Here is a 26,341-nt window from a genome sequence, read left to right on the forward strand (position 1 = left end):
GAAATTAAAAATAAATAAATCCTTGTTTAAACTGTAAACATGTTTGACCAACTAATTGCACCATTGCAAAATTAAATCAGATCAATAAATATTTAATAATTATAATAATAAACTACAAAAACTAAAAAAATAATAACTCATATATATATTCAGTTCAGCAACATTAACTCAGGAGCACAATATATAAAACACTTGAACGTACAAAACCAAAATGAATTAAACAATTTGTGCTCATTTTTTCTTTCTTTTTTTGATCAAAATTAGGAGGCAGTATCAGCTCCTCTGCTATGGTGTGGGGCTTTTTGCACTGCGCAATTTGGTACGGCACCTTATATGATGCTAACAGCGCTCAATGGTTTACTGAAGTAGCCTTCACAAAGCGGGATGACTGTTGGCAATATTCAGCACGTTTTCGCTGAAAAAACTCTAACGGCTTATCGCCGTGATTGGGGTGTAACGTATTTAGGTGACACGCTAATTTATTTGGCATCATGCTGTCCGCTGCGAGCATTTTTAGACACACCAAACACAGCGGTCTTTCCTCTTCTCCAACTGTAGTCACCGTGAAGCCAAGCGCTAAATACGCTTCGTCGTAATTCCTCGTCTTAGCTTTCGGGTGACTTTCTTTTGTCTCATTATCTTTGTCTCTCTCCGCTTTCCTTTTCATCCCTGTTAAAAACTTTTTCATGTTGGGGGTTGTTATGTTGAATAACGGAGGCTGTAGACAGAACGCAGACGGAGCTTTCTGTTGACTCAACACTGGTAACCAAGGGAACCAAAATGTTGCACTGTCGCAAACATGACAAAAGTAACAATGAGAGCGCCACTGCCCCTACTGTAGTGGATGCGCAATTACACTTTATACTAGTACGGCCAAAAAAAAAAAAAAAAAAAAAAAAAAAAAAGCCTGTTCCCCAGGGTCACACGCGCCCCCCCAGGTATTGCACCGCGCCCCCCCTAGGGGGCGCGCCCCACCATTTGAGAAGCACTGCGTTAACCTGAGGGCTTTTAGATCAGGATAATTTAATGGTTATTGTCTTACATACAAAAAATAAGTAAGATTAATTTAATTAGATTAGATTATGGGGACATTTTGGATCTGGTCAGGATGGTTGGGGGGCTGTGATGATGAAAGGGTAACAGCTTGAAGATGTATCAATGAATGAAGGTTTTCTCTGAGGAACATTAAAGCAGCAAAGACATCCCACATTGGAACTCCTGTTTTGAACGGGACATAAGGTGAGATCCTTACAATGAGAGACGTTCCACACAGGGGGGTGTGGAGACCCCTGGGGCATGGCACCCAGGACGAGCTGCTGTGGACTTGACACAGCTGGTGGAACCAGAGGGACGACAAGGTGGTCCCACATGTCATCTGACACCTTACACTGACTGTAAAGGGTTCTGGGTTTTCAGAAAGCTTCGGAGAACCTTAACCCTTCCTGACCAGGCACTCAGAATACATAGATCATAGATCAGATTGCAGAGGCCTAGACAAATAGGAACGCAGAGACGTGTTCATCCAAGAACTTCTTAATTAAAGTCCTCAATCCTCAGTTCAAGAAGATAAATAAATAAATAATCACAATGTACACAATGTAAGGTTTACTTTATTTCAGGATTAATTTGGGAACTAATTCTGATTTGCTTAAGTAGCTTTAGTTGTTCTACAATGTTAGAGTGTTTTCAAAAGCTCCTGTTCTCTCTCATTGCTTTGTTTGTAGAACCATGGCGTCCTTGAACGGTAACAGCATGGTATAAATATTTTGTCTTTTCGGTGCAGAACAGCACCTCACTTAAAAAAAAAAAAAAAAAAAAAAGAGGGAGAGAGGGAAAAGGCTTTCACATGGAAAGTCTTTCTTTTTCTCAGTTGGGTTTTCAAAATAAAATGGGAAATGTCATGAAACGAATATGTTGATGAAATTATGTTGCAGAGAACTTCAACTGTCAGACAACAACAGTTAAGACACACATTGAAAGCATTCTGTTAAGAATTTACTGCATATACATTTGAACTTAGAGATTATTATTTTAATTAATAATTAAATTGCAGAATTCTGAAAGCTAAATAATTGTGCACAGAAATATCTTGAATGTGAAAGTGCTTGGAGGATGATTTAATAAATGACACATGAAAGGGGTTTTGATAAGAACACTAATTACACCTTGTTTCTGTTCTCCAGTGGAAACAAGGACTCGTGTCTGCAGACCATCTTCACAAAGTGTTTTATTAGAGAGAAATGCAAAATAAAATGCTCAGTGCCCATCCAGAACTGAACACTTATTACCATCCAGCTCAATCGTCCAGCCTGCGAGGGGGAACCAAGAAGAGGACTGGGGATGAACAAGCCAGAGAACTCTGATTCCTTATTCTTCAACGGGAGGAGTTGCCTGAAGAGACCCTAAGCGCGATTAGATTATTTTCTGCCTTGTGCCTGAATGGCCTGAAGGCTTTCTTAACTTTGCGTTCTTGACGTTTAGAACTCTTCTCATATTCTGTTGCTGTTTGTTTAACTGCTCTGTTCCACTGACTCACATGTTTGATTTTTTTGTGTTATGAGATCTACACTTTAATATTACATCATGTTGATCAATATGGTTTTATGGAAAAATGGAAACTGTTTGCTTCAGACACACAAAGATCTATGGTTTATGCACCTTTTGATTTGATATAGGAAGAGCCAGGATCGGATTGGCTCTAAAGATCCTTTAATATTAGCTGGTAATGATAACACTTAGATTCAATACAGGGTTTTCAGGCTCAGATTGGCCGAGAGCAGATTTCCCTGGGAGGGGGGCTTGCCAGTTTTTACTGCCCCCTAGGGGTAGCTTTTTCTGGGGTTCCCCTGCCCGCACTGAACCTCTCCTGCCTTTGCTCCTGGTGTTGTAAGTTTGGAGTGGTGGATTATTGTCCATCGTAGGGGTGAGTGGAGAAAGGAGTAGGAGGGTATTCAGGGTGGGTGAAGAGTAGACGGATTCGACCTTGGTTACTGAACAGGGTTTAGCTTAATATAGTCTAATGTAATTTTAAAATAATGTGCGCATAGGTACCTAAAACAGGCCTTACCTAATTAGATGAATCCTAAATTGAAGGATGATTTAATAAATGACACATGGGCAGTATATGGGCTCACATGACTCACAGTATATGGGCTCACATGACTCACACATGGGTCCCAGCAACACAGCCCACCCTGAGCCCATGCCCAGCTGAAGCCCATCTAGCCCAAGTGAGGCCCACATGGGCCCCACCTGGACGTGTTTGCTGGGGGGAGATGACGGTGGAGACGACAGATAAAACAGCAGAGGAGACGACAGGTTGTAACAGCAGAGGAAACGACAAGTATAACAGCACAGGGAGATGACGGTGAAGACGACAGGTTGTAACGACAGGTATAACAGCAGAGGAAACGACAGCAAACCGAGATCACGTGATTACAGGTTCAACAACAAAGTGAAGAAGAAATGCCATGCACTTGATCCCTCATGTAGGTAGACACAATACATATGCTCACAGCATATGGACACGATATATGCAACTTCCATTACATAAGCACATACATATACACCTCACATAGACACATAGATGGACACATGAACACGTCAGAAGACGCATAAACATATTTCTGGCACTAACGGAACCCCATACATATGGCGGTGACGGTGACGTTGACGTGCGAACCTGCGCCCTATGACTCGTCTACGTATATGATGGCCGTTTCTCAATATGCGTTCTTGAGCGTTCTCGTGTGCTCGTGTACTCGTGACACGTCATCAGCCTCAGCCCGAGCACTGTTCCAATGCTGAGAACGCCAAATCGAGAACGCACCGAATTCCCCGGATGTTGTTCTCGCCCGCCCTCTTTATCGAGCATGCATCAGAGCAGACTTGTGCGTTCTTCAGACTGACCGCTTGCCCAGAATGCACCGCGGCCGCAGCTTGATTTGAGACAGCGCAGACAGAGCTCACAGCGGTAAGTTAAAAATTCCCTTTTCTGCTGCTGTTGTTCTTCAAAAGTACGTTTTAAGGTCGTTTGAGACGAGAACATTATACTTTAAGCTTCTCTATGTGGCCTGTTTACAGAGTTAGTGCGTAATTTAAAAAAAGTAGTGTGCATAATACCGCTGGTTATGATTTATTTGTTTTGTGTTTATCTGACTGACGTGTGTTGCTTTATTAACTCAATACTTGCTGGAATAAATTGTAATTGTCTCCCTAGGACGGCAGCAGCATATAAAATAAATAAATAAATACATTCTACAAATGTTTTACTATCTAAGTGAGTTTATTCTGAGTCAGGACACGAATAATTGAGAGGAGAAAGAGGGAAAGAAAATAATAGTAATAATAGTATATGAAAAACCAGACATTTATTTTATACAAATGTTTAATCTTTGGAAAAGAATGAAGGTGTAATATATTCAACACATTATTAACAGTTACTAACATGGTTTAAAACAAAGAAATAACTCATTAAGATCTTATACAAATAGACAATGCCTATAAACTTACAATTAAAAATAGTTGGAATAGAAATTAATTTATGCATTATTTTATGTATTTTTCCAGGTGGTGAAAACAAAAGAAATGAAGCAGCATGTGAACAGGACTCCAACTGATCTACATTAGGTCAGGTGTAGTCATGTTCACTTAAACATGCAGCCAGCTGGAGCCGCTGGATGGTCATCCTCCTCTGGATCAACCTCCTCGTCCTCCACGTCAAGCTGGTCCCCTGCCTCTATACTAATATTGTGAAGGATGCAGCAGGCGGCGATTACTTTTGGGGCAAACGTCGGCCAGCCAGCAGAGGGTCACCAGCACCTCTATCTCCTGTGGCCATCCATGGACCTTCTGGATGGGCAGCAGCTGAAGGAGGAGGACGATGGTGGACCTGTTTAGCCTGAAGGCTGGTCTCAGGTCTCCTTCATTAAAAAATAGTTGGAGGATTGGTACCGAGGTGTTTATCCTCACATATTTTGTTGCTTTTTCTTCCTGTAAATAAAAAAGTCCAAATGTTACCAAATTTGTTTGTTTTTTTTAGTTCTCACCTTTTCACACCATAAAACTATACCTGCTTAACATGCAGATTAATATAGTTCTCAAGAAATAAAAAGTAAAATGTACAGTGCTGTAAAACTAGTCATATATAGTAAATGTAACAACTGGCTTCCCTTCTCTGGTATTTTTAACATTTCACTTAAAGAATGAGCTGAACTTACTGCACATAATTTAAAGATTAATCACTGTAAGGGTGGGCAGACATAGAAATGACTCGTCCTTTCTAAATATTCAATGCTGGAATGGTCAATAAGTGCAAATGAAATGGCTTAACACTACTGACATACTGTTACTAATGTTAAAATTGTCTTTTTCTTCATTGAGCAATAGTCACAATTACAACCTGCTCACGTGTTTAATACCATCCTCAATGTTTTTTTTTTTTTTGTTTTTGTAAAGATAAAAGTTGAAAACAGGCTGTCAATCTTAAAATGCCTACCAGTTGGAACAGGTGGGCGAGCAAAGCCTGCCTTCTGAGCCTCCTCTGCCGCATCAATCTCCTCCTGGTTCGTATTTGCCTCCTCAACTGCGCCGCCCGTTGTGCAGCCTGCTGGTAAAGGTGACTAACGGCCAAAGCAACAGCAATAGACCCTTTTCACAGTGACGTCATGCAACTTCCGTTCTTCGGTGAAGCAGGGTATCTTTACTTCCGCTTTCTCCGCGAGCAGTGTTTTTACATAGGGATTTCACACAGTCCCTCACCAATCTACCCAAATTTCGTTTGGGAGACGTGCACAGACTGGCACAAAAGCTTCCGGCCACACCAGCCTCCAAACTCGACAAAGATGACAAGTTCTTTGTGGAACAGTACCTTTTCGATTATGAAGGTAAGAGCTTTGTCTTCTTAGCTCTGTTGTTAGCATAGATGCTAGGATAATGGTAGCTATGCTACCAACAGGACTTTTGACATTTATTAGTTTTCTATTTCTCCATTATATTGCTACGCTAGCTTTATTGCTATATCAGCTATTCTGTTTCACAGCTTTTAGCCAATGAGTCACACCAGGGATATAGTTGATGTATAATGTTGAGCCTTTTCTTACTTTGTTTTGGAACAGTGTCAATGCTGTTGGCCACTTGGTCACAGCTCTATGAATAAAAATGAGGAGCCTCATTCCCTCCCGTTTTTTTTTTTTTTTTTTGTGTAGTATTTTACTGAGGTTGCAGACTTTTGCAGTATCCCTCAAAATTCCTCTGTGGGTTCAGTGTGTTTCTCAGTCTCGTCAGTAGATCTGGAGCCTCAATTAATAAAATAATTCTGCCCATTCCTGTTAAAACTGTGATAGTTTAGGACATCATAGACTGAGAAAGACGCTGTCAATAATGTTGCAAGCACACTGCATGCACACTAATAATCAGTTCACTATAGTATTTATGGATTATGCTGCTGTCGGGGCAAACGCCTTGTGTCCTATACTGTTATTTTTCAGGAACTGACCAAAAAAACATGGATTTAAAAAAACTTCAGACATCACACTTCATATATTTTAGTTATTTATTACATAGATACTTCATAGCAGCTCTGTCCATTTTACCTGTCCTGTTTATCCTGCTGCCTTGCTTCGGTTCTCCTCTGCCTTACAGAAGAGCCTGCTGCCGAGCTCTGGTGGGTTCTCCCCTGAACTGTCAATTCTCTGCCGAGGTGTGGACCCTGCTGCCTGATCCTGGTTCCAAGAAGTCTCTCTCCGGGCCGTCAGCTCCTGCCAACACCATCACCCTGTTCCCGTGCAGTTCTACCTCGCTGGTTACATCACCCTCCATCCCATCAAACCTTCAATAAAGACTTTCATTTTAAGTCCCTTGTGTGTGGTTCTGGGTTCATCCATGGACAAATTAGATTTAGACAACTTTATTTGTCATTATGTATGCACAGAGTGCGTACAGAACGAAATTCCGTTTGCATACAGCTTGAGAATTATGGGCCTTTCAGACAGGCTGCGACGACCGCACTGCTGCGCTGTGAAACCCATTCTTTTCAATGGCTTGCGCAGCGCAAGGGCGGTTTATCGCTGCGTCGAGCAAAGCGCAAGCACAGCGCAGCGCACCGCTTCGCGCGCCGCGCTCAAAGTTCAACTATGTTGAACTTTGAGCGCGGCGCGCCGTGACGAATGCACGCGTTGCCATAGAAACCGCAAATGCGCTGCGCTGAACCCCGCGGCCAGCGCAGCGCAAATCGCTTCCTGTCTGAAAGGCCCTTTACAGTAAATTACAGCAGTGATTTAACAGTAAACAATTTAAATGTAAACAATGCAGGAGAAAGAGACAGTGTGCGATCACAGTGTACAGGTGAGTATTTTTAAAAACCATTTGTATGTGCAGAAATTAATTAATTTCTCAGATTAATTTCCTTTCATTAACAGATTGATTTTGACAGCTCTAATAAAATTTTACATGGTGAGCCACTGAAATTATCTTGGGAATAGCTAAATTAACTTATAACTCAATTATCTTTAAGAAAGAAAGATGGAGTTTAATTTGTTAAAGACCACTTGCAGAAACATAGGTCTCCTCGGAAGAGAAGTGCTGACTGCAGGCGTAAGTGCTGCCACGAAGGATTTTAAAATTTGGCCCCTCGTCTCTTCTTATTGCCGTCACCCAACGGGCTCCAGTCTCAGCATCAGCCGGGAAGTCGTGAAAACTGAGATATGGAAAGTTTTTTTTGTTGTTCGAACACTGTGGGACACTGCAGTAGCGGTTTCTCTGTGGTTTGCCATGCTTGGTGGATATGATGCTGCTGAGAGATGGACACAAGGGGAGAAAAAAATAGATTAACTATACTTTTTAAAACCTTTATTTAACCAGATAAACTCCCATTGAGATTAAGATCTCTTTTTTAAAGGTTGATCTGACTAAGAGGTCAGCAGCACATGTCATTACTAATACAGTATAATAAAAACAATTTCAGGCTTCTACTTAAAATATACAGTATTTTGCACAAAAACAAAAAAAAAGTGCATTAATATAAGTGCAAAAAATATTATGAAGAAAATTCATTATAATACACAGAAAATTCAGAAACAGAAGTACTGTCCAATAGACCCACGGTAATTTTTTTTAGGAATGAACAAAAAGATTCAAATGGAATAAGATCTTTTTAATTCAGTGACTGCAATTATATATATATAACATGTCACCATAATCAAGTAAAGGGAACAATGTAGCAGATAAATGTCTGTTTTTTCACTCAGTGAACAAAATTTATTTCTATAATAGCAAAGCTACAGTAATCATTTTATAACATCTACATCAGATTAATGACAGGTAAAGTAAGCTAACAAGCTGCTCCATGTTAGCTTTGATCTTCATGTTACTGTCCCAATCAAAGCATCTTTATAACAGCAATGATCGCTACCAATACTAAGGAAAATAAAGATAGTCAATAAGACACGTTTAATATTGTGCTCTCAGTCTTACCTAATGAAATCACGCTGATTACTGATAGGTAAAAGTTTGGTAAGGTAAGCTAACAAGCTGCTGCATGTTAGCTTTGATCTTCATGTTACTGTCCCGATCAAAGCATCTATATAACAGCAATGATTGCTACAAATACTAAGGAAAATAAAGATAGTCAATGCGACACATTGTGGTCTCAGTCTTACCTTATGAAATCGCGCTGATTATCAGTGAAACACGTCTTCACCTCCCGAATTTTCTATGTAAAAGCATGTAGCTGGATGTAAAGATACCCTGCTCCGCTTCAAAACGGAAGTTGAGTGACGTCATGTGAAAAGGGTCTATAGCGCGCCTATTGCTCATTTTATTTCCACAAAGGAATGATTTATTTGCAAGTCTTAATCGACGCTCCAACTACGAGCAGCACAACTCCCAACAAAGAAATTCCCGCGACTGCTGCTTTTATACCCACAGTTCTGTAAAAAAAAAAATAGATTTTTTAGGCGTTTTAAAAATTAGAAATGTTTTTGAAAAAAAAATCAATAAGATTTATTGTAGTGTAGTGTATAAATGGTTTGGAATGCAAATGAAATGCTAAAGAATTGTGCGTCTCACAACGTCACGAGTACGCTTCTGTTCCAATACACAGTGCGTGCTGCGTGCTCGCGTTCTCGTCAAGTCCGATCTTCCTGTGTTCTTACCGAGAAGAGACTTGACGAGAACGCGAGTACGGACTCGCGTTCTCGTGAATTGAGAAACGGCCGATTTCTGTGTGCGCACTGGCCTCTGTAGTCACATTAGGGCGTTGTCCGTGTTTATGATCTTGCTGCAGAAAGATCTCTGACGGCTTTTAAAGGAAGAGCCGCTACATCAGATACCAGCGTGCTGGTTATAACGGTAACCATAACGTCAGAGGGCGTGATGATGTTTAGAGTCAGACACGCGCTTGTTTAATAAAAGACGTTAAACTACAGTTAGACTCATGCAGATTTTAAAGTAACGCGAGAAACAGTAGATAATGTTCTACTGAACGTTAGTTTAGGTTTTTTGTGTGTGTTTATTTATTTTTTTTAAAAAGCTCCTCCTCTCAGCTCCACCTTCTCCTTCCGGGAAACCGTCTCAGCGAGTTCTTTGTTCAAGTTCTCGGTTTCTCTCCACCAGAAACACTCAGAGTTCGCTTCTGACCTCAACGGGAATTTAAATAAGATTATTATTAAAAGCTAAACTCTGGCTCTGCCTCAGAGGATTCTGTTAAACTCTGGTTAAACTCGCTGACTTCCTGCATGAGGAAATGGCTGCTTCTCTGACTGCTCTCCTCCTCTGGACTCTGATGGTTTTCAGCTCTTTCATGCTAGTTTCTGCTGGTAAGTTTGATCTCTGATGATAAAACGAAATAATTTGTTTTAATATGAGACGATGCAAGTCACTTTAAAGCAAGTTTTACAGTGACTCAGAGTTTAATTAGGCTCATCTCGTAACAAACCGTTTCTCTCTCTAACCTGCAGCATGTAGATAAAACAACCACGGTCAAGTGAACCGACACTTTACAGACGGTCAGCCCAAGTTTGCTCTGCTGTAAAGATTAGATTCGCACATACATGGTGCATTACGGTAACAAAGCAGCAGGAGAAAAGGAAAAGCAGGGCCTCCGAAAGATGTACGAAAAATAATTACTTTGGCATTGATACTATAACCTAAATATTGAATTATTTTAATGTTTATTTTTGAGGGGAAAAAGTCTCAAAGTTTATTATAATGCCCAAACGAGATAACCTTGGGCTGATTTTAGGAATTTATTTCTCGAAAATCTTACCAGGTGACAACAAACTCTCTTCACATTATGTTAAAGGGTCACTTATACTATAACTAGAATACATATTTGACAATCTTACTGTAGATTTCTAGAGAAAAGCCATGTCAAAGTTCCTTACAATATCCATCCAAAATATTCATTTGTTTCATTTTCAGTCATTTATTTCTCCCAAAACCTAAAAAGCAACAGAAAAGTCTCTTCATATTATGTTAAAGTATCACTTATACTATAAGTAGAATAGTTATCATTGTTATCATAATTGCTGTCATTGTTACATTTGTAGCTGTTTTGTTATTTGTTCAAGAAAACATTTGATCAAGCCAGAAAACAGGCAGAAAGGTTCCAGTGAAATTCCTCCCAGCTGCCGATGTTTCATTTAGATTCAGGGGCCTGAGCAGCAGAGCTGATGGTGATGTGTCCTCATCACAATGACCTCAAGGTCAAATTTGACCTTTGACCTCTTTAACCTCTCTGTTCTGTGTTGTTTCCTCTCCTGCAGCTCAGATCAACATCACAGCTGAACCTGGACCTAACCTCATTCTGCCATGTAGAGATTCTGACAGTGGGACCATAGTACTTTTAGAGTGGACCAGAACTGATCTGGGAGTAGTTCTTCGGTTCAGAGATGGGCAGATTGACAAACAACATGCGTCTTTTGGGAACCGACTGGATCTGCAGGACAAACAGATGAAGGATGGAGATGTGTCTTTGGCTCTGAAGGACGCAATAATTGGTGATACTGGAAAATATGAGTGTCGAACCGTTCAGAGAGGAAGAAACCCTGAGAAGAAACTCCTCAGCACCATCAACCTGCATGTAACTCCTCCTCCTCCTCCAGGTGAGTCTATTTGTCTCTGGATCAGAACCTCCAGCAGATTCCTGGTTCTGGATGTGAGAAACATCTCAGATCAGAGTTGAGCAGATAATGTGGGACAGTAGTTTGAACATCACCTACCTGGAAGATCACACTAGAGGTTAAAGGTCATAGTATGACCAGATTTGATTGATCGTGACCTTTGACCTTTTTTATCAACCTACTTCCATAGGTAATCAGGTCAGCCCTGATGATAATATAACCTCTGACCTGCAGGGACTAGAGCAGATAAATAATATTCTGACAGATATAACGTCTGATTCATTATTATTTTTTATTTATTTATTTTTTCTTAATAGTGTCCAGTTTGGAAATGTAGCAATAAGAAATGTTGTCTTAATGCCAAAAAGAGCCCAACAGATCTTAATTTCACAAACGGAGCCTTACCGCTTTGGCCTCAGTGCTCCGCTTGATTTATATATGCAAGAAGCTTTATTATAATTTATGCAGGGAATATTTTATGTTATATGGACAATAAAACAATAAGGTAGAAGAGAAAAGGGAGAGAATGATTTAGACGAGCATGATGATGATAACAAAAGAAACTCTTTACATCAAAACATTTTTTATAATAAACATTTCTGACACCTAAGAGAACCGGTGCCACCAGCGGTTCTTTTAGGTGGTTCTGAAGGCCAAAGGGGGTCCAGGCTGGTTCTAGAAAGGTGTTGGTGATGTAGAGACTGAAGACTGGATGTTCATGCTGGTGGTCAGCTGTGACTGTGGCTTGGTGGGTTTAGTAGTTGTCTGGCTATCTGAGGGTTGTGGGTTCGATTCCAGCTTCCCCCTGCCACATGTTGATGTGCCCCTGGGCAAGGCACTTAACTCCAAGTTGCCTACCGAGCTGCGTCTTGGTGTATAAATGTGTGCGCGTTAGTGAGAGCGATTGGGTGAATGTGGCTATAGTGTACAGCGCTTTGGGTGGTCAGCATGACTGGAAAAGCGCTATATAAGTTCAGTCCATTTACCATTCAGCTGCAGCTCATGGAGATCAGTTCATGTTTGTTTTCTCTTCCAACCAGAACATTTTCCTGCTTTTCACCACATTGAAGTCAGATTTAGAGGAATCAGAAATTATTTGTTCAAGTCTGGTTCTGAAAACTGCAGAAAGTAACAAAGACATGAATTAAATGTAATCAGCTGAGAAAGTCTGCTCCAGATCAGCAGAGGTCTGTTAGAATAGATTTAGATTACTGGACCTTAACCAGGTGGGTTCTGGATTTTCTGATACTTCAGGAACTCCTGATCCAGAACAGAACCGGGTCATAGTATCAGCTCCTGATGCCCATTTAGTCCTGCACTTCTGGGCCATTGTCTGGTATTTTTGAAGCAGTGTGTGGATCCAGTCCAGAACTTGAAGCATTTCAGTGATCTGACCAGAGAAATGATATGGACCAGTGGTTCTGGAGAATAACATAACCAGCTTTAACTCATCCAGATGAGGTTCTGGTTATTAGGTGCAACTATCTGTACCCATCAGATCTCTGGGCTTCTGGACCCACTCTTGGTCAGCCGGGTCTTCTTTCTCTGCTAAAGTTCCTTCTGGAACCAGAGGAACTGGCAGCAGAGGAGAAAATCAGCTTTGATGCCAAACATCTCAGTTTCACCTGATTATGGAAAATATTCTGGAACTGATCCTTTCTTCATTTGTCTCCACAGAACAGTTTCCATCCTGGGCCTCAGCTCTCCTGGTTCTGGTTCTGGTTGGTGCTGCTGCAGGTCTTTTATATCATTTTCGTCACTGTTTCAAGTCAGGTGAGTCTCTAAAACTCCATTACCCATAATGCTGATGGTCACTGCCTGGTCTCCTGTCGTTGCTACAACCTTCTCCATGAGGATCCTGAGCAGGACTCTAGAAGCTCCTCTGAGGAACCTTCTGGTGGATTGTGGGTCAGATCTCAGCAGCTTCATGTCTCTTTGTCTGGTTGAGGACAAGCAGAGGCAGAAACTGCTGAGTCAGTGACTGAGGAGGAAGCAGAGCTGCTTGGTCTGCTGTCAGTCAGCAGCTGGTTCCCAGTTCACCAGAAGCTCAGTGTGGAGATGGACAGAGATCTCTGAGCTGATGCTTCCATCATGGTCCATGAACACAGGACCTCAGAGGTTCTCAGCTCTCTGCTCATCATCTGCTCCACACTCTTTGATCCAGCAACACTTCTCACTCATCCATCCATCTGATGGGTTCCTCAGTAGGTTCTGACTCCTTCTCTGGTAGCTGCTCCACATGTCCTGAAGAAGAAAACGCGTCTCCATCAGAAACTGGTTTAAACTGGTTTCTGTCAGACAGGAGACAGACGTCAGGTGAGCTCAGGTCACCTGGTTGGTCCACGTCCTCCAACAACCTGCTGGACCTTCTTCAGTCTGAACACTGAGAGTCCTCCACCAGCAGGAGACCCAGAGACAAGGAGGAGACGGTCATGTGACCATCAGAGCTGCTGCTGTCTGTCTGTCCATCTCATCTTGTTCTTTGTTGTCCTCTAGAATACTACGTGGTGGTGGATTCAGAGGAGACGTCTGTCCTGCTGCCCTGCAGAACCAGACCATTCCTGTCTGGAGATGCTAAAGTGGAGTGGAGGGACAGGAGAAACAGGAAGGTCCATGTGTATGAGAACGGTTCTGATCGTCCTGAAGAACAGAACCAGTTCTACAGAAACAGAACCAAGATGAAGAGAAACCTGCTGAGAACTGGAGACCTCAGTCTGACTCTGGAACACCCCACAAATGAAGACACTAACACCTACACCTGCATCGTCTCCAGAGGGAAGAGAAACATCCTGATGGAGAAGGAAGTTTATCTGAAGGTCAAAGGTCAGTGGTTTAACTCTCTGGGTCAAAGGTCAGTGGATTAAATGTTGCTGTCCTGGTGTTTTCACATCTGATAGGAACATTTGTCCTGGAACCAGCAGAACCAGAACATCAGATCAACGTTTCCAGCATTTTTCACTAAATTCACATAAGAGCAGAACAAATGAGGCCCAGGTTCTGATAGGTTCTTCCAATATAACCATTTGAACAGAAACAGTTCTGTTTGACTCTCACTAACTAGTTGCTCAATCGGTGAGCTGGTTCTGTTTCAGAAATATTTAACCTCTGATCACCATCAGAAACATGGCTCCTTCCAGAACCCAGTAGTACCAAGCCTCAGAGATCCAGAAGGTTCTGCTCCTCTCACTTTGCAGCTGGTATTCCTGTCAGCTGGGTTCTGGATGCTTCTGGATCTCTGGCCAGCTTCATAAAAATCCAGATTTATCTTCACTCAAATCAACTACAACTGGTTCCACTATGAAATGGATGAAACATGAACCCTCAGTAGAATGAAAAGGTCGAGAGAACTTTGACCCATCCGGACCTGCAGCAGAACCTGATCTCTGTTGGTCTTCTAGTTCATATCCAAGACTGGATCTTCTCCTGGTTCAGTTTGCTCCCACACTTCCTCCTTCCTACAGACAGAGAAGCTTGAACCCAGCAGAACCTCTCCACCAAGACTGATTAGAACCTTCCTGGGTCCACCAGCTGATCCGGGTCCAAATCAGAGTCAGTCAGCTCTAAACTGAGCCACAACCCTCCTCTGGGGAAATTTTGATTAAGATCAGTCCAGAACATTCTGGGTCTTCCTACCAACAAACAGGTCCAACATCTAAATGTTCTGCTGTGGAATTCTCTTAAAGAGCTTCATCAACATTTCAAGAACCTGGTCTGGTTATCAGTAAGAGACGCTTCTCTACGCTGAAGGTTGTGAGGAGCAGGAAGAAGCTGAGGAGCTCAGGAGAACCCGGAGAACTTCATGCGGACTGAGGAGGACGTCTTCATGTCCTCTGCCAATGAGATAGAACCAGAACCTGTTTCCACTGCAGTGAACTAACGGGCCTCAGTTCTACTGGATCTTTGTTCTTTCTCCAACATGTCAGGAACCAAACTAGAGGACATGAAGATCTGAAGTGTTGCTTCAGTTCTTCTGATTGGTCCACAGTGAGAAGACAGAGCAGCTGGAAACTGGTCCTACTGAGAGCCGGGCTGGTTCTGGTGTCCTGATGGACGGGTCCAGTTCTTCCTGCCAGTCTGAGGGAACCAGGAGCTCAATGATGACGTTGGATCAACATGTTGAAGCTGTGAAAAACTGCAGCAGCAGCTTGAAGTCAGTGTTGACTGCTGGTTGGGTCAGTTTGCAGCTTTCTGCTGGGTCTCCTGTCCACACTGAGGACGTTCTGTCCAACAGTCGGTTCTGCTGCTGATTGGACCCTCAGCAAAGACAACACTGTCTCTGTTCAGTGGAGACATGGGACCCATTTCAGACTGGAACCAGTCCAACATGTTGGACCTTCATCCAGTCAAAGAAAATGTCCTCAGAGCTGCTGCTGCTGTCTGTCCAACTCATCTTGTCCTTTGTTGTCCTCTCAGTCCCACAGGTGGAGGTGGATTCAGGGAAGAAGTCTGTCCAGCTGCCCTGCAGAGCCACAGTTACCCTGCCTGGAGATGTTAGAGTGGAGTGGAGGGACAGAGGAGACAATAAGGTCCATGTGTATGAGAACGGTTCTGATCATCCTGAAGAACAGGACCAGCTCTACAGAAACAGAACCAAGATGAATGAAGACCTGCTGAGAACTGGAGACCTCAGTCTGACTCTGGAATACCTCACAGATGGAGACACTAACATCTACACCTGCATCGTCTCCAGAGGGAACGGAGACATCCTGATGAAGAAACAAGTTGATCTCTGGGTTGAAGGTCAGTGGTTTAACTCTCTGGGTCAAAGGCAGTGCAAAGTGCTTTACATGATTAAAATATAGGAAAATAAAACAGAATAAAAGCAAGTTGGAATAAAATGTAGATTGGAACAAAATAAAACATGGGACAATATAAATTAAAAGCAAACATTAAAAACAGCTGGACTACAAAGTTAAACTAATGATGTTTCAGTAGAACTATTTAACTAGAACAGTTAAAATCCTAAACAAATGTGTTTTTAATCTTGATTTAAAGGAACTCAGGCTTTCTGCAGAGCAGGCTGGAACCAGAAGACCTTAGTGTTGTGGAGGTTTGATGCCCTGATAACAAGTCTGTGATGGATTTAGGTGCTAATTCAGGGATTTATAGACTAACAGAAGGATTTTAAAGTCTATTCTCTGAGATCCAGGGAGCCATGGAAGGACTTCAGAACCGGGTCCATGTTCTCTACGTTCTTAGTCTTAGTGAGGACTTCAGAACCGGGTCCATGTTCTCTACGTTCTTAGTCTTAGTGGAAGGACTTCAGAACCGGGTCCATGTTCTCTACGTTCTTAGTCTTAGTGAGAACTTCAGAACCGGGTCCATGTTCTCTACGTTCTTAGTCTTAGTGAGGACTTCAGAACCGGGTCCATGTTCTCTACGTTCTTAGTCTTAGTGAGAACTTCAGAACCGGGTCCATGTTCTCTACGTTCTTAGTCTTAGTGAGGACTTCAGAACCGGGCCCATGTTCTCTACGTTCTTAGTCTTAGTGAGGACTTTAGAACCGGGTCCATGTTCTCTACGTTCTTAGTCTTAGTGGAAGGACTTCAGAACCGGGTCCATGTTCTCTACTTTCTTAGTCGTAATGAGGACTTCAGAACCGGGTCCATGTTCTCTACGTTCTTAGTCTTAGTGAGGACTTTAGAACCGGGTCCATGTTCTCTACGTTCTTAGTCTTAGTGGAAGGACTTCAGAACCGGGTCCATGTTCTCTACGTTCTTAGTCTTAGTGAGGACTTCAGAACCGGGTCCATGTTCTCTACGTTCTTAGTCTTAGTGAGGACTTCAGAACCGGGTCCATGTTCTCTACGTTCTTAGTCTTAGTGGCAGGACTTCAGAACCGGGTCCATGTTCTCTACGTTCTTAGTCTTAGTGAGGACTTCAGAACCGGCTCCATGTTCTCTACTTTCTTAGTCTTAATGAGGACTTCAGAACCGGCTCCATGTTCTCTACGTTCTTAGTCTTAGTGGCAGGACTTCAGAACCGGGGTCCATGTTCTTTACGTTCTAGTCTTAGTGGCAGGACTTCAGAACCGGGTCCATGTTCTCTATGTTCTTAGTCTTAGTGAAAGGACTTTAGAACCGGCTCCATGTTCTCTACGTTCTTAGTCTTAGTGGCAGGACTTCAGAACCGGGTCCATGTTCTCTACGTTCTTAGTCTTAGTGAGGACTTCAGAACCGGCTCCATGTTCTCTACGTTCTTAGTCTTAATGAGGACTTCAGAACCGGCTCCATGTTCTCTACGTTCTTAGTCTTAGTGGAAGGACTTCAGAACCGGGTCCATGTTCTCTACGTTCTTAGTCTTAGTGGAAGGACTTCAGAACCGGGTCCATGTTCTCTATGTTCTTAGTCTTAGTGGAAGGACTTCAGAACCGGGTCCATGTTCTCTACGTTCTTAGTCTTAGTGGAAGGACTTCAGAACCGGGTCCATGTTCTCTATGTTCTTAGTCTTAGTGGAAGGACTTCAGAACCGGGTCCATGTTCTCTACGTTCTTAGTCTTAGTGAGGACTTCAGAACCGGGTCCATGTTCTCTACGTTCTTAGTCTTAGTGAGGACTTCAGAACCGGGTCCATGTTCTCTACGTTCTTAGTCTTAGTGGCAGGACTTCAGAACCGGGTCCATGTTCTCTACGTTCTTAGTCTTAGTGAGGACTTCAGAACCGGCTCCATGTTCTCTACTTTCTTAGTCTTAATGAGGACTTCAGAACCGGGTCCATGTTCTCTACGTTCTTAGTCTTAGTGGCAGGACTTCAGAACCGGGTCCATGTTCTTTACGTTCTTAGTCTTAGTGGCAGGACTTCAGAACCGGGTCCATGTTCTCTATGTTCTTAGTCTTAGTGAAAGGACTTTAGAACCGGCTCCATGTTCTCTACGTTCTTAGTCTTAGTGGCAGGACTTCAGAACCGGGTCCATGTTCTCTACGTTCTTAGTCTTATTGGAAGGACTTCAGAACCGGGTCCATGTTCTCTATGTTCTTAGTCTTAGTGGAAGGACTTCAGAACCGGGTCCATGTTCTCTACGTTCTTAGTCTTAGTGAGGACTTCAGAACCGGGTCCATGTTCTCTACGTTCTTAGTCTTAGTGAGGACTTCAGAACCGGGTCCATGTTCTCTACGTTCTTAGTCTTAGTGGCAGGACTTCAGAACCGGGTCCATGTTCTCTACGTTCTTAGTCTTAGTGAGGACTTCAGAACCGGCTCCATGTTCTCTACTTTCTTAGTCTTAATGAGGACTTCAGAACCGGGTCCATGTTCTCTACGTTCTTAGTCTTAGTGGCAGGACTTCAGAACCGGGTCCATGTTCTTTACGTTCTTAGTCTTAGTGGCAGGACTTCAGAACCGGGTCCATGTTCTCTATGTTCTTAGTCTTAGTGAAAGGACTTTAGAACCGGCTCCATGTTCTCTACGTTCTTAGTCTTAGTGGCAGGACTTCAGAACCGGGTCCATGTTCTCTACGTTCTTAGTCTTAGTGAGGACTTCAGAACCGGCTCCATGTTCTCTACGTTCTTAGTCTTAATGAGGACTTCAGAACCGGGTCCATGTTCTCTACGTTCTTAGTCTTAGTGGCAGGACTTCAGAACCGGGTCCATGTTCTCTATGTTCTTAGTCTTAGTGAAAGGACTTTAGAACCGGCTCCATGTTCTCTACGTTCTTAGTCTTAGTGGCAGGACTTCAGAACCGGGTCCATGTTCTCTACGTTCTTAGTCTTAGTGAGGACTTCAGAACCGGCTCCATGTTCTCTACGTTCTTAGTCTTAATGAGGACTTCAGAACCGGGTCCATGTTCTCTACGTTCTTAGTCTTAGTGGAAGGACTTCAGAACCGGGTCCATGTTCTCTACGTTCTTAGTCTTAGTGAGGACTTCAGAACCGGGTCCATGTTCTCTACGTTCTTGGTCTTAATGAGGACTTCAGAACCGGGTCCATGTTCTCTACGTTCTTAGTCTTAGTGGAAGGACTTCAGAACCGGGTCCATGTTCTCTACGTTCTTAGTCTTAGTGAGGACTTCAGAACCGGGTCCATGTTCTCTACGTTCTTAGTCTTAGTGAGGACTTCAGAACCGGGTCCATGTTCTCTACGTTCTTGGTCTTAATGAGGACTTCAGAACCGGGTCCATGTTCTCTACGTTCTTAGTCTTAGTGGAAGGACTTCAGAACCGGGTCCATGTTCTCTACGTTCTTAGTCTTAGTGGAAGGACTTCAGAACCGGGTCCATGTTCTCTACGTTCTTAGTCTTAGTGAGGACTTCAGAACCGGGTCCATGTTCTCTACGTTCTTAGTCTTAGTGAGGACTTCAGAACCAGGTCCATGTTCTCTACGTTCTTAGTCTTAGTGAGTACTTCAGAACCGGGCCCATGTTCTCTACGTTCTTAGTCTTATTGAGGACTTCAGAACCGGGTCCATGTTCTCTACCTTCTTAGTCTTAATGAGGACTTCAGAACCGGGTCCATGTTCTCTACGTTCTTAGTCTTAGTGAGGACTTCAGAACCGGGTCCATGTTCTCTACGTTCTTAGTCTTAGTGAGGACTTCAGAACCGGGTCCATGTTCTCTACGTTCTTAGTCTTAGTGAGGACTTCGGAACAGGGTCCATGTTCTCTATGTATTTAGTCTTAGTGGAAGGACTTCAGAACCGGGTCCATGTTCTCTACGTTCTTAGTCTTAGTGAGGACTTCAGAACCGGGTCCATGTTCTCTATGTTCTTAGTCTTAGTGAGGACTTCAGAACCGGGTCCATGTTCTCTACGTTCTTAGTCTAAGTGGAAGGACTTCAGAACCGGGTCCATGTTCTCTACGTTCTTAGTCTAAGTGGAAGGACTTCAGAACCGGGTCCATGTTCTCTACGTTCTTAGTCTTAGTGGGGACTTCAGAACCGGGTCCTTGTTCTCTACGTTCTTAGTCTTAGTGAGGACTTCGGAACCGGGTCCATGTTCTCTACGTTCTTATTCTTAATGGAAGAACTTCAGAACCGGGTCCATGTTCTCTACGTTCTTAGTCTTAGTGAGGACTTCAGAACCGGGTCCATGTTCTCTACGTTCCTAGTCTTAGTGAGGACTTCAGAACCGGGTCCATGTTCTCTACGTTCTTAGTCTTAGTGAGGACTTCAGAACCGGGTCCATGTTCTCTACGTTCTTAGTCTTAGTGAGGACTTCAGAACCGGGTCCATGTTCTCTACGTTCTTAGTCTTAGTGGAAGGACTTCAGAACCGGGTCCATGTTCTCTACGTTCTTAGTCTTTGTTACAAAAATCATAAGATAGCTGTTGTTGTTGTTGCTGTTGTTAATTTTTTTGCCGAGTGCTTTTACACGGACACGCCGGTTAAACTCTAAATAAAGTAAAAAACAAAACCTCAATATTTAGTATTGCAATATTGAATAAACACAAACTTAAACCTAGATTTAGGAGCTAGGCTTGACCTAACTAACCAGTTATAAGGCAAAGTTTACTCTTAGAAAACTTTGTGACATAATAAACATCAGCATTCATACATCACAGTGCAGCAAAATACAGCTAGCATTTGGCTAATTAGCTCTAGCAAATTCCCTAGCCACATGCTTAAAATAAATGACAAAACTCATCACCTCACAACTTATAGCATTAATATAACTCACCACATTGGGTGACACTCATGAACTCCAGTAGGATATGATCCTATGGATGATTTTGCTTGTTAGTTTCAGCTAACTGCAACCTAAGAGCCCTACCGGTCCACCGTTTGTTTGTTTTTTCCAATCAGCTGATCAGTTGTGATCAATACTGATCAGAGGCTCCTTAGAAGCTGAAAGTGAAATGTGTGAGTTTCAGCTTCAGAGTCCCAGTAAATGTGATGTCATGACTCAGCATTTTTCCTGCTTTCATTGATCATAACGACACATTAGAATGAGTGAAGATGAGGAACCAGTGCAGGAGGCAGAGGTCCGGTCCAGACAGGCTCCAGTTTCCAGCTCCAAGTTTTCAGCACTTCTCCTGACAAACACTCTGATCAATGGAAGCATTGCTGGGATTGAAGGAGCAGCTTTGACCCGGTACCGGCTCCACTGCTGGAGGAACAGGGCTGGACTTGGGTTCTGCTGAGTGTTGGTGAGCTGGGTTTAGAGGAGCAGCTGCTAACATCTCTGTGAGGATGTGACAAAATACTCATTCAGCCTTGGACCTGAACCAGAACCAAGCTTCTTCTGCAGAACCGTCTTCGTCACATTTGGACACACTGACCTGCTTCTTTATTCTCAGCTCACAGGCTTCTAGACGTTCTGACAGGTTCTACACATGAACCTTTTCCAGGTCTAGCTGAATATGTTTCTCCTTTTGGGCCAGAACTGGTTCTGTTTCTGTGTTGCAGCCTGTTGGACTGTTTAATATGTCTCAGACTCACCAAGCCTCGGGTGGACACCAGGAACCTTGCTGGAAACTGATCTGGACCTTAACAGGTTCTTACAGCATCAGATGTTTCCTTCCAAACAACCAATAATAGCAGCAGAACCAAGCAGACCCAGATCAGCTGTGGGAAGAGGAAATGCGGACCCTCACATGTTGATGCCTCAAACACTCGATGCAACGTTAGAACCAGAACCCAGTGATATCTTCATGTATTCTGGTTCTACAGCAGCAGCAGAACCCAGAGCAGCAGCAGGATCCTCTGGTGTTCCTCAGACCTTCTGATCAGCTCTGATCCATCGTCAGTGTGGAACCACCAAGTGATCCTTTAGCAGAGTGGGAGTGGGAAGTGATCATCTGGGTGGATCTGACGGATGTAGAGATGTTCTGAGTGGAACCTGCTGCTGCTGCTGGAACCAGGAGGCTGGGAGGTGATGAAGGTGTGTCAGTGTGTTCATGGAGAACATGTGAGAGATGCTGAGTGGACCCACCAGAGAGGACTGTTGTCCTGGAACAAAGACATGCTGGATGGAACTCTGCTTCTCTTCAAGGTTCCACTTTAGATCCACAGATGAAATGTGAGAAAGAAGAGCAGCAGCTGCACACTGCTGGTCAGCAGCAGCTGGACTAAAGATCCCAGCAGCATCAAGACTCTGATCCTCTGCAGCACCTTTCTGTTACCTTCTGCTCTCACCTGCTGCTGGCCTTCAGCTTTACCCACAATCCTTCAGTGATGAAGACCTGCTGCTGGCCTTCAGCTTTACCCACAATCCTTCAGTGATGAAGACCTGCTGCTGGCCTTCAGCTTTACCCACAATCCTTCAGTGATGAAGACCTGCTGCTGCTGGCCTTCAGCTTTACCCACAATCCTTCAGTGAAGAAGACCTGCTGCTGCTGGCCTTCAGCTTTACCCACAATCCTTCAGTGATGAAGACCTGCTGCTGGCCTTCAGCTTTACCCACAATCCTTCAGTGAAGAAGACCTGCTGCTGCTGGCCTTCAGCTTTACCCACAATCCTTCAGTGATGAAGACCTGCTGCTGGCCTTCAGCTTTACCCACAATCCTTCAGTGATGAAGACCTGCTGCTGCTGCTGCCTCTATAGCTCATCTTCCTCTGTTGTTCTCTACAGCTCCTCTTCCTCTCTGTTGTTCTCTACAGCTCCTCTTCCTCTCTGTTGTTCTCTACAGCTCCTCTTCCTCTGTTGTTCTCTACAGCTCATCTTCCTCTGTTGTTCTCTACAGCTCCTCTTCCTCTGTTGTTCTCTACAGCTCATCTTCCTCTCTGTTGTTCCCTACAGCTCCTCTTCCTCTGTTGTTATCTACAGCTCCTCTTCCTCTGTTGTTCTCTACAGCTCCTCTTCCTCTGTTGTTCTTTACAGCTCATCTTCCTCTGTAGTTCTCTACAGCTCCTCTTCCTCTGTTGTTCTCTACAGCTCATCTTCCTCTCTGTTGTTCTCTACAGCTCCTCTTCCTCTGTGTTTCTCTACAGCTCATCTTCCTCTCTGTTGTTCTCTACAGCTCATCTTCCTCTCTGTTGTTCCCTACAGCTCCTCTTCCTTTGTTGTTCTCTACAGCTCATCTTCCTCTCTGTTGTTCTCTACAGCTCCTCTTCCTCTGTGTTTCTCTACAGCTCATCTTCCTCTCTGTTGTTCCCTACTGCTCCTCTTCCTCTGTTGTTCTCTACAGCTCCTCTTCCTCTGTTGTTCTCTACAGCTCATCTTCCTCTCTGTTGTTCTCTACAGCTCATCTTCCTCTCTGTTGTTCTCTACAGCTCCTCTTCCTCTCTGTTGTTCTCTACAGCTCCTCTTCCTCTGTTGTTCTCTACAGCTCCTCTTCCTCTCTGTTGTTCTCTACAGCTCCTCTTCCTCTCTGTTGTTCTCTACAGCTCCTCTTCCTCTGTTGTTCTCTACAGCTCATCTTCCTCTGTTGTTCTCTACAGCTCCTCTTCCTCTGTTGTTCTCTACAGCTCATCTTCCTCTCTGTTGTTCCCTACAGCTCCTCTTCCTCTGTTGTTATCTACAGCTCCTCTTCCTCTGTTGTTCTCTACAGCTCCTCTTCCTCTGTTGTTCTTTACAGCTCATCTTCCTCTGTAGTTCTCTACAGCTCCTCTTCCTCTGTTGTTCTCTACAGCTCATCTTCCTCTCTGTTGTTCTCTACAGCTCCTCTTCCTCTGTGTTTCTCTACAGCTCATCTTCCTCTCTGTTGTTCTCTACAGCTCATCTTCCTCTCTGTTGTTCCCTACAGCTCCTCTTCCTTTGTTGTTCTCTACAGCTCATCTTCCTCTCTGTTGTTCTCTACAGCTCCTCTTCCTCTGTGTTTCTCTACAGCTCATCTTCCTCTCTGTTGTTCCCTACTGCTCCTCTTCCTCTGTTGTTCTCTACAGCTCCTCTTCCTCTGTTGTTCTCTACAGCTCATCTTCCTCTCTGTTGTTCTCTACAGCTCATCTTCCTCTCTGTTGTTCTCTACAGCTCCTCTTCCTCTCTGTTGTTCTCTACAGCTCCTCTTCCTCTGTTGTTCTCTACAGCTCATCTTCCTCTCTGTTGTTCTCTACAGCTCCTCTTCCTCTCTGTTGTTCTCTACAGCTCCTCTTCCTCTGTTGTTCTCTACAGCTCATCTTCCTCTCTGTTGTTCTCTACAGCTCATCTTCCTCTGTTGTTCTCTGCAGCTCCTCTTCCTCTCTGTTGTTCTCTACAGCTCATCTTCCTCTGTTGTTCTCTACAGCTCATCTTCCTCTGTTGTTCTCTACAGCTCATCTTCCTCTGTTGTTCTCTACAGCTCATCTTCCTCTCTGTTGTTCTCTCAGTCCATCAGGTGGAGGTGGAGGAGGGGGTGGAGCCTGTCCTGCTGCCATTCAGAACAACACCTGATCTGCCAGAAGAAGCTAGAGTGGTGTGGATAGACAAAGAATTCAGGAAGGTCCATGTGTATAAGAAGGGTGAGAACAGTCCTGATCATCCTGAAGAACAGGACCAGATCTACAGGAACAGAACCAAGATGAATGAAGACCCGCTGAGAACTGGAGACCTCAGTCTGACTCTGATGCGTCCCACAAAGAAAGACAGTGGAGAGTACTACTGTGTAGTCTTGAAGGACGGCAGAGTGAGAAAGAACACAGTTAATCTCACAGTCAAAGGTTTGTGGTTCAGTTTGTTGTTGTTTCTCTGTTTTTGTTCTGTTTTGGGTTCTAATGGATCTTCTGTCTCCTCATCAGGAAAAGTTCAGGACCAGAACCGACCAGAGGACATCAGGATCAGCTCCATTGACCGTACTCCTCTGATGGCTGATGAATCAGTCTGATCTGTTTGTTCATCAATGTTTTGTTCTTGATCCAATCGGATCTTGGTTCTGAGAGAAGATCTCAGTGACGGTTCTGATGGATGAAGAATAGAGGACTCTTCATCAACTGCTGTCTCTGGGTCCAGTCTGCCGACTCTGCACTGATCAGGATTAATGACTGAGAGCTTGAAGCTGGTTCTGGTAGCAGAATCTGACCCAAACTGAGAGTAAAACAGTCAGGAGGATGTTTCCAGTTAGAGACCAGAACCAGGGGTTCTGGTCTCTAATTGGAAGTCCATTCCTCAAGTGGACCTCAAGACAACTGGAGGTCTGATGTGTTCAAGGTGAAGAGAATGTATGGGAATTATTAACGCTGTAGTCAGAACTGCAGCAGGTTTAACATTAGAGCTCAATCTGAACCAGAGCCCTGATCCAGAACCCTGAGTCAGAACTCTGATCCATAACTCTGACCCATTACCATGATCCAGAACCAGCCTCCAGCTCCTGAAGAACAGCTTCTCCATCATTATTTCTCCTCAGTTCACATCCAGACCCAGAAAAGGTTTAAATGGTGGAAAGGTGAAACCTTTGGTGCCTTCAGGGTTTCTGTCAGATCCAGTTTTTTTAATTGGATGAATACACATAACCCTGAGTAAAATGTTACTTCAATATTTTGTTGAGAATACTTCTGTTATGCTATATTATCGCCATGATTATCAAAATGGTTTGACTGAATCAGATTAAATCTGACCATTCAGCCACAAGGGAGAGAGAAAGAGAGCAAGGAAAGCTCTCCTCTCTCAGCAGGAGGTCAGCTGTGACCACTCCCCACAGATAAAGTCACAGCAAACTTCTGAGACCCTCTTCTCTTCAGATCCTCTTCAGACCTTCTCAGAGCCTCTCTCTAAGACCACCTCGTCCTGGAGCAGACCAGGAAACCACTTCAGGCAATGGGCGCTCCACGGGCCTGAAAGAACACACAGGCCGCATCTGGAGAGAACCTCTCGTTGCCCTGAGAACATGTCCGGGCAAATCAGAGTTAAGTTTGCTGTCTTAACCTCATAATCAGATGCAGGAGGAAGGGTCCTGCATGCCAAAAACAGCCTTGTTGTATTTCTCCTCAGCCTGTACAAGGAAGCAAACCCCAGATTCTGCTGAAAAGCCAGCAGCAGAACCCATTTCGAATGTGAGGAAAACCTGCTCGATCGAGACTGCAACGGGGTCAGAGGCTGTCAGAAGGACTTACAGGCCTCCGTTCCCTCCACAAGCTGTTTGGTTAGCTCTTAGCTGCAGAGCTAAGCGCTAGCCCGCCAACAACAAACCAACAATTCTCCCTGCTTTTACGTCCTTCCTGGAATGGCCAAAGTGGACAGAACTGACACGAGGCAAGATACAGGTTTGGACAGGGAGCTGTGGGAGAAGTTAAAAGGTTAATTGGGAAATGTCTTGTAAACCGTTGTACGCATGGTTGCTTTAGAACAAAGGGCTAACAGGTAGCTCACGCTAGCTTTAATGCTTTTAGCCTTGCTAACATCCGGTTTCGGACCTTTCAAAAGGAGTTTGTTTTAAAGCATAAAGCGTA

At 43.7% G+C, this 26,341-nt stretch overlaps 2 protein-coding genes across 2 annotated transcripts in view; one reads left to right on the top strand and one right to left on the bottom strand.

Annotated features, from left to right (window-relative positions):
* LOC105923632 overlaps nt 1-26,341 on the bottom strand; it is an 869,484-nt gene that overhangs the window by 560,677 nt on the left and 282,466 nt on the right. The window lies entirely within an intron of this gene.
* LOC118560832 (junctional adhesion molecule-like) lies at nt 15,040-26,249 on the top strand. Its single transcript, XM_036132361.1, has 4 exons — nt 15,040-15,233; nt 15,445-15,860; nt 24,287-24,616; nt 24,695-26,249. Exons 2-4 carry the CDS (start codon nt 15,473-15,475, stop codon nt 24,778-24,780), a joined length of 804 nt encoding a protein of 267 aa, XP_035988254.1. The 5' UTR covers nt 15,040-15,233; nt 15,445-15,472; the 3' UTR covers nt 24,781-26,249.

This window comes from Fundulus heteroclitus, unplaced genomic scaffold, assembly GCF_011125445.2.
Source record: "Fundulus heteroclitus isolate FHET01 unplaced genomic scaffold, MU-UCD_Fhet_4.1 scaffold_49, whole genome shotgun sequence".
Lineage (NCBI taxonomy): Eukaryota > Metazoa > Chordata > Actinopteri > Cyprinodontiformes > Fundulidae > Fundulus > Fundulus heteroclitus.

Coding starts and splice junctions, on each gene's coding strand:
- LOC118560832 (XM_036132361.1), top strand. CDS start 15,473: ATGTCCTCAGAGCTGCTGCTGCTGTCTGTCCAACTCATCTTGTCCTTT. Junction 15,861..24,286: donor AGTTGATCTCTGGGTTGAAG/GTCAGTGGTTTA, acceptor TTGTTCTCTCAG/TCCATCAGGTGGAGGTGGAG. Junction 24,617..24,694: donor AGTTAATCTCACAGTCAAAG/GTTTGTGGTTCA, acceptor TCTCCTCATCAG/GAAAAGTTCAGGACCAGAAC.